Genomic DNA, 7,131 nt, shown 5'->3' with positions numbered 1-7,131 from the left:
AAAAAAAAAAAACCTAAAAAGAATCAAAACTCTTTAGGGACTCGCTAAACCTAAACTTCAAGCTTCGGGTTTTTGCTTATTTGTAAAAACAGGTTCCAGTCAGTTGGTTTTGGAAATAAACTTAAATGTCTGTTTACTCACTACATAGATTTCTCTTGCTCACTTTCACGTGTCCTGCACAGTGCTGCCTTGTCTACTGGGGATATAGTCCTGAGAAAAATACACTTAGCTTTGCTGCTGAAGAGGCACAGACACAAATCATAAACAAAAGTTCAAATGTGTGTTGCTTGGGAATTGGATGTCTTCAAATTCAAAAGGATGCACAGTACAGTGAGACCATGTAACAGCTTTATGGGAAATAATGTGTCGGCTGAAACATCTGAAGGATAAGTAGAGGTGGAGGAGTGGAAAAAACACAGTTCTGACTGGGCAGTTACGCCTTTCTTCCCAATAGTCAGGAGGCAGAGACAGGCTGATCTCTGGGTTTGAGGCCAGCCTGGTGCACAAAGCGAGTTGCAGGACAGCCAGGGCTACTCAGAGAAACCCTGTCTTGAAAAAAAAAAAAAGAATGCAATTCTGACATAAAGAATGGGCTAAACAATTTGAAATGGAAAGAAATTAGTAAAACGGGAAAACAAGCACAGAGTAAGAGAAGTGCTGCTTTTTTTTTCAAAGACAAGATTCTATTACATCAATTGCCATTAGATGGGATAAAACAAGAATTATCATTCTATAACATTCAATTGTAAATCCTATCTTTTTCAGTTTTAAAAAAAAGAAAAAAAGCAGCTGGGCAGTGGTGGTACACGCCTTTAATCCCAGCACTCAGGAGGCTGGTGGACCTCTGTGAGTTCAAGGCCAACCTGGTCTAGGAGTGAGTTTCAGGACAGGCTTCAAAGCTGTACAGAGAATCCTTGTCTCAAAAAACAAACAAACAAATAAAAGCAGACTAAGTTTGGAGGAGTCAAGATAGCCATAATTATAAGCAATATGATTATATATGAAGAAACCACAAGAGCATCTTCAAAGATTTAGTACTAGTCAGAGATGTTCCTCTTAAATCTGGCAGCTGGCAGCCTAATTTTAATGGTCTCATACTCTTTCTTTCCTTTTTTTTTTTTTTTAATTTTCTAAAATTGCTAATATCCACTGCTACGGACTACAAATGTATCTATAGTCTACCTTGTGACCACACTGTTCTAGGACAATTCTGTATTATTCTCTAGCCACCGTTATCTTTACCCAACATCAACTTTACTCTCTTTATAGCTTCCTGTGGTGTCTGTGATGAGAGAAACAGAGTCCCAGCTACTTCCAGATGTAGGAGCTGTTGTCACCTGTAAGGTAAGCTGATCCTAATCCTTGCACTTAGGCCAAAATTCTACACCTGCTGTGTTCTACTACTTAATACAGTAGTCACTAGCTATATGGGGGCTATTTAAGTTTGTAAGTTGATTTTCAGGCATGGGCATGGTGGCTCACGGTTTTAAGAGGCAGAGGCAGGTGGATACTTGAGGCCAGCCTGGTCTACAGATGGAGTTCCAGGACAGGACAGCCAGGGCTACAAACAGAAACCCTGTTTCAACAGAAAGAAAGAAAGAGAGAGAGAGAGAGAGAGAGAGAGAGAGAGAGAGAGAGAGAGAGAGAGAGAAAGAGGGGCTGGAGAGATGGCTCAGTGGTTAAGAGCATTGCCTGCTCTTCCTAAGGTCCTGAGTTCAATTTCCAGCAACCACATGGTGGCTCACAACCATCTGTAAAGAGGTCTGGCGCCCTCTTCTGGCCTTCAGGCATACAGACAGAATATTGTATACATAATAAGTAAATAAATAAATAAATATTTTTTTAAGAAAGAAGAAAGAAAGAGAAAAATTCATTTTCAGTCAGGCATGATAATTCATACCTATAGTCTCAGTATTTGGGAAACTAGACAGGAGTATGGAATATAACCTTTGTTGTACTCCATAGAAGTTCAAGACCAGAGTAGGTGGCAGAGTAAGACCCTGCGCCCCAGCCCCTAGCCCCAACACTAGCTGCATTTTAAGTATTCAGTAGCAAACTGTGGTTAGTGACGGCCATATTTGTTGGCACATGAATTATGGGGTGTGGGGGGAAGTGATGGAACCCGGGGCCTTAAATATGTTAGGCTCTTCCCCTAAAGGACATTCTCAATTCTGGGAGCTTTTTTCTTTTCATTGTATGTGTATAAGTATTTTGTCTGCTGTGTGCATACCTGGTACTGCAGAAGCGAGAAGGGGGTGCTGCGTCCCCTGGGACTGGAGGAACAGATAATTGTGAGCTGTCATGTGGGTGTTAGGAATTGGATCCAGGTCCTCTAGAAGAGCAGCCAGTGCCCTTAACTGCTCAGCTGCCTGTCCAGCCCCAGGAAATGACATTTCTGTCATCTATGATTCCAACTTCTGGGGGATAGGTGTAAGACCTCTGGCTTCCATGGGCACCTGCTCTCAGGTGCACGTACCCACAAACACATGCATATAATTTTTGAAATGAAATAAAGGGCTGGAGAGATGGCTTGGTGGCTAAGAGCACTGGTTGCTCTTGCAGAGAACCTGGGTTTGTTTCCTAGCACATGGTAGTTCACAACCATCTATAACTCTAGTTCCGGGAGATCCAGTCCCCACCTTCTGACCTCTGGACACCAGGCACACATGTGGTGCACAGAAATACATGCAGGCAAAACACTCATTACATAAGATAAATTGAAAACTAAAGCCTTTTATGTATTGAGTATGGTTACTTAAACTAAACCTAGTAATTCCGGTTTCCTGCTCTAATTCTTGGAGTAACCAGCGGCTGATTCTCTGATGCTGAACCTTTCTCTGTTCCCTAGGTCTCTAGCATCAATTCACGTTTTGCCAAAGTACACATCTTGTATGTGGGGTCCACACCACTAAAAAATGCTTTTCGAGGAACTATCCGGTAAGATGTATTCTTGTAATTACATTTGCCTCAGCACCAGAAGTGAGGCAAGGGTATTGGGAAGACTGGAATTTATGGAGCAATTGCAGTTCTTTTTCCTGCCCACTTGAGTTTCTCCTTGTGCTTTGCTTTTTGCCCCACAGTATATCCAGAGAAAAAGTTATATGAGCTATAAGAAATGAAAACTGCTAATAATAAAAGAGGATTTTTAAATAAAGCAAAAAGGGAAGCTAGTGATATATCTCAGTTGATGGAGAGGCCCTAGATTAGATCAAGAATAATATAATATAATATAATATGGTGGTAATGTATGTCTTTAATCCCAGCACCTGAGAGGCAGAGGCAGGCAAATCTCTGCGAGTTCGAGACCAGCCAGATCTATAGAATTAGTTCCAGGACAGGTTCCAAAGCTACACAGAGAAACCCTATCTTGACAAACAAACAAACAAAAAGGAATGACATAATATAGATGTAATGGCCCTTGCATGTAATCACACCACTCAGAGATCAAGGCAGGAGGGTGAGAAGTTCAAGAAAAGTGTTGGCTATATAGCATGTCCAAGGCTAGCCTGGGCTTCATGAGGTCCTGTCTCAAAAAGGACTGAGGAAAGCTGTGGACTAGCAGTGTTGGGATAAGCCAAACCAAACGGTGTAGAAGCTCCTTAGGAAGTGCCTTCATGTTCTTTTTTCTTAACATTTTGTTTGGTGTCCACATGCTAACCCACAAACCACAACAGCGCACATGTAAAGGTCAGGACAACTTTGTGGAGTCAACTCTCTTCACCTTGATGTGGGTTCCAGAATCTTAGCTTTCATCAGGCTTAAATGGCAGGCATCTTTAGCCCCTGAGCCATCTTGCCGGCCCACTTTTCCCTCCCTCCCCGCCCTGCAAGACAGGGTTTCTATCCTGGTACTCACTTTGTAGACTAGGCTGGCCTTGAACTCACAGAGATCCACCTACCTCTGACTCCCTGGGTGCTGGGATCAAAAGTGTACACCATTACTACCCAGCCTTTATTTTAATTTTTTTATTTTTTTATTTTAATATTTAGTCCTGGCTGGTTTTGAACTCAGAAATTTACCTGCCTCTGCTTTCCATGTGCTGGGATTAATATATGCACTACAACATAATTCTTATTCTTTAATATTTATTGAAACCAAAGGTTGTAAGAAAAGTTTTGTGGAGAGGCTAGAGAGATAGCTTAGCAGTTAAGAGTACTTGTTGAGAGCAGGGCATCCAGCCTCAGCTCTGGTTCAGGTCCTGAGGTGGGGAAGGTGTGTTGGGCAAGAAAGATTCTGACCCACCAGGTAAATTGTACTCAAGCAGCTCCAAATAGCTGTTTGTTTGTTTGTTTTTCAAGACAGAGTTTCCCTGTGTGACAGTTCTGGCTGTCCTGGAACTCACTTTTATATGCCAGGCTGGCCTCAAATTCACAAGAGATCTGCCTGCCTCTGCCTCCCGAGTGCTGCGATTAAAGGCGTGCACCACCACCACCACGCAACCCTATGTTTGACTTTTAAGAAATACGTATTTTAAGGAATGTGCCATGATCATTATGAAAGGCCCTATTATTCCCCTTTATGCTTCCCCAAATACACCTTCCCAACCCCTACATAACCTTATTCTAGACATAAGCATTTTTGCAGGCTTAGCTAAATATTGAGCCAGGTACATCCTGCTCCAGCAGCACTGATGTCAGCTGGCAGCTACTGCAGTTACAAAGTTAAAATAATAGACGTGGGCACAATGCTTTAAGGACAACAGTATTCAAACCCGAACGGTTCTTTCACGTCTGTAAGATATGTTTTTATACGGTTCATTTTTGTAAAAGAGGGTCCCATGTCTCGATCTGTAAACGGCAGACTTGATAAGGCACGCTTCCTGTCTCACTACACCATAGTTCTTCCACCATAGGAAGAGCCTGTGTATGGTAAAAATGGATCTGTCCATCCATAGTTTACATCGCATTTTCCCCCATTGATTCTGTGTGTTTGGTGTGCAAGGCTCTTACTCTCAACAGTTGGCACTGTGTGTATCCCTGAGACTTTCCTCTCTCTGCATGCACACCCTACTCTCCTTTCCTGAGCTGTGAGACACTGATATTGTTCTGAGTGGTTTCACATGTCTGGATTGAGTCAGAAACGTTCCCAGCAGTAGGAGTTATAGTTAGTAGTTCCAGATAAGAGAACTGAGAAGCATTAGCTCCATGAAGCTTGGCGGAAAATATTTGAGAAAGAACAGAATTTCTAGGAGAAATTGTAGCTATGGCGCATGTGACTGGCAAAGGAAAACTGAAACCCGCCCGAAGCGTCACCAGTGTAATGAGAAAATAGGGCCTCAAGCTGCACAAATTTTGCAAATTCCAACCCTTGAGAGTCCGTTTTCCATGGGCGCCTTATCTGGAGGAAACCCGTTGGCCAAGTATGTGCTGATCTGAAACTAACTAGGCTGCAGGCTACCAACCTCCCAGCACTCAGGAGGCAGAGGCAGGCAGATCTCTGTGGGTTTGAGGCTAGCCTGGTCTACAAAGCAAGTTCCAGGGCTGTTACACGGAGAAACCTTGCCTTTAAAAACCAAAAAAAAAGAGTACTTTTTGCTCTTCGAGTTACCCACTGGGTAACTCCAGTTCTGGGGGACCAAACAAGCATGCTAAAAAAAATGAAAAAAAGGAAAAAGTTTGTGGGTAAAATGGTAAGTTGTTGTGTGGCTTCACTGAAAAGAAACAATTATACAATTATTGTAGGATAGGTGAATTTTTACTTATTTATTTCTTTTAGAGAAACATCCTGTAGTCAGTCTGTCCTTAAATTCCATATGCAGCCACAAATGACCTTGAATTTCTGATATACTTTTCCTTTGTCGAAAGTTATCAATACTGTTGTTCTGTATTTTCCAAGAAAGGGTAAGTGTTTATTATGCATGTTAAAGATAGCTGGGGACCCAGTATGACCTATTCTGTTTTATTATTTCCTAGGACTCAATGGGAAATTCTTTCCCAAGATAACTAATTTTTCTTTCTTTTCTTTTTTTTTTTTCCTTTCTTTTTACATAGCAAGGAAGATATCAGAGCAACTGAAAAAGACAAGGTTGAAGATTGGTGGTTTGGGTGTTTGTTTTTGTGGGGTTTTTTTCCAGATTTTGTTATTGTTTTCCTATGATTCTAAGAATTTGCTTTAGCTAGGCAGTGGTGGCTCATCGCTTTAATCCCAACACTTGGGAGGTAGAGGCGGGTGGATCTCTGTGAGTTCAAGGCCAGCCTGGTCTACAAAGTGAGTTCCAGGACAGCCAGGGCTATTATATAGAGAAACACTGTCTCGAAAAAAATCAAACAAAGAAAAAAAAGAATTTTGCTTTGAAAAATATTATCCTCAAGACTGGATAAATGACTTAGACATTTAAGAGAACTTTCTGTTTGTCCAGAGGAACCAAGTTCTGTCTCCAGCCCTCACACGCTCATAAACCCCTGTAATTCCAGCTTTAGGGGACCTGATACCTGTTCTGGCCTCCACAGGCGCCTCCATGCATGTGGTACACATACATACATTTATGATGAATAAATCTAAATGATGGATGGGTGGGTGGATAATAGCCGGGAGTGGTAGCGTATGCTCATCTTTAACTCCAGCACTCAGGAGGCAGAGACAGGCAGACCTCTTGAGTTTGAGGCCAACCTAGACTACATAATTAGTTCCGGCTAGGCTGGGACTATAAAGTGAGACCATGTCTAACAAACAAACAAGAAAGGAATTATTATCCCAGGGGATTTCAGAAATCCATAGGAATGTAGAGTGTAAGGACTTAACAGCATTTCTTGCTATAACATGAAATTCAAATCACTGTCCCTTCTTCCCGTATAAGATTTTCTCATTCAGTTGACCAAAATGGTTAAGCTGTTATCACTAAAATTATTAGCCAACCATGACAGCACATGTCTTTAAAATTTCACTGCTGAAGCAGCAGAGGCACCTCTGTGCATTTAAGGCTAGCCTGATCTACAGAACAGGTTAGCTAGGGCTACATAGGAAGACCCTCTCCTAAAAAATAGTAAATGATTAAAAGGTACTAATTAGCCGGGCGGTGGTGGCGCATGCCTTTAATCCTAGCACTCGGGAGGCAGAGGCAGGCGGATCTCTGTGAGTTCGAGACCAGCCTGGTCTACAGAGCTAGTTCCAGGACAGGCTCCAAAGCCAAAG

At 42.2% G+C, this 7,131-nt stretch overlaps 1 protein-coding gene across 1 annotated transcript in view; it reads left to right on the top strand.

Moving 5' to 3' along the window:
* Positions 1–7,131, top strand: part of Exosc1 (exosome component 1) — an 11,083-nt gene that overhangs the window by 1,614 nt on the left and 2,338 nt on the right. The window contains exons 3-5 of the mRNA XM_005352285.3: positions 1,270–1,344; positions 2,849–2,937; positions 5,991–6,024. Of these exons, the coding sequence (XP_005352342.1) occupies positions 1,270–1,344; positions 2,849–2,937; positions 5,991–6,024 (198 nt within the window). The remainder of the gene's footprint in view (positions 1–1,269; positions 1,345–2,848; positions 2,938–5,990; positions 6,025–7,131) is intronic.

The sequence above is a fragment of the Microtus ochrogaster genome, chromosome 8 (genome assembly GCF_000317375.1).
Source record: "Microtus ochrogaster isolate Prairie Vole_2 chromosome 8, MicOch1.0, whole genome shotgun sequence".
NCBI lineage: Eukaryota > Metazoa > Chordata > Mammalia > Rodentia > Cricetidae > Microtus > Microtus ochrogaster.
This window is presented reverse-complemented; position numbering and strand designations above follow the sequence as displayed.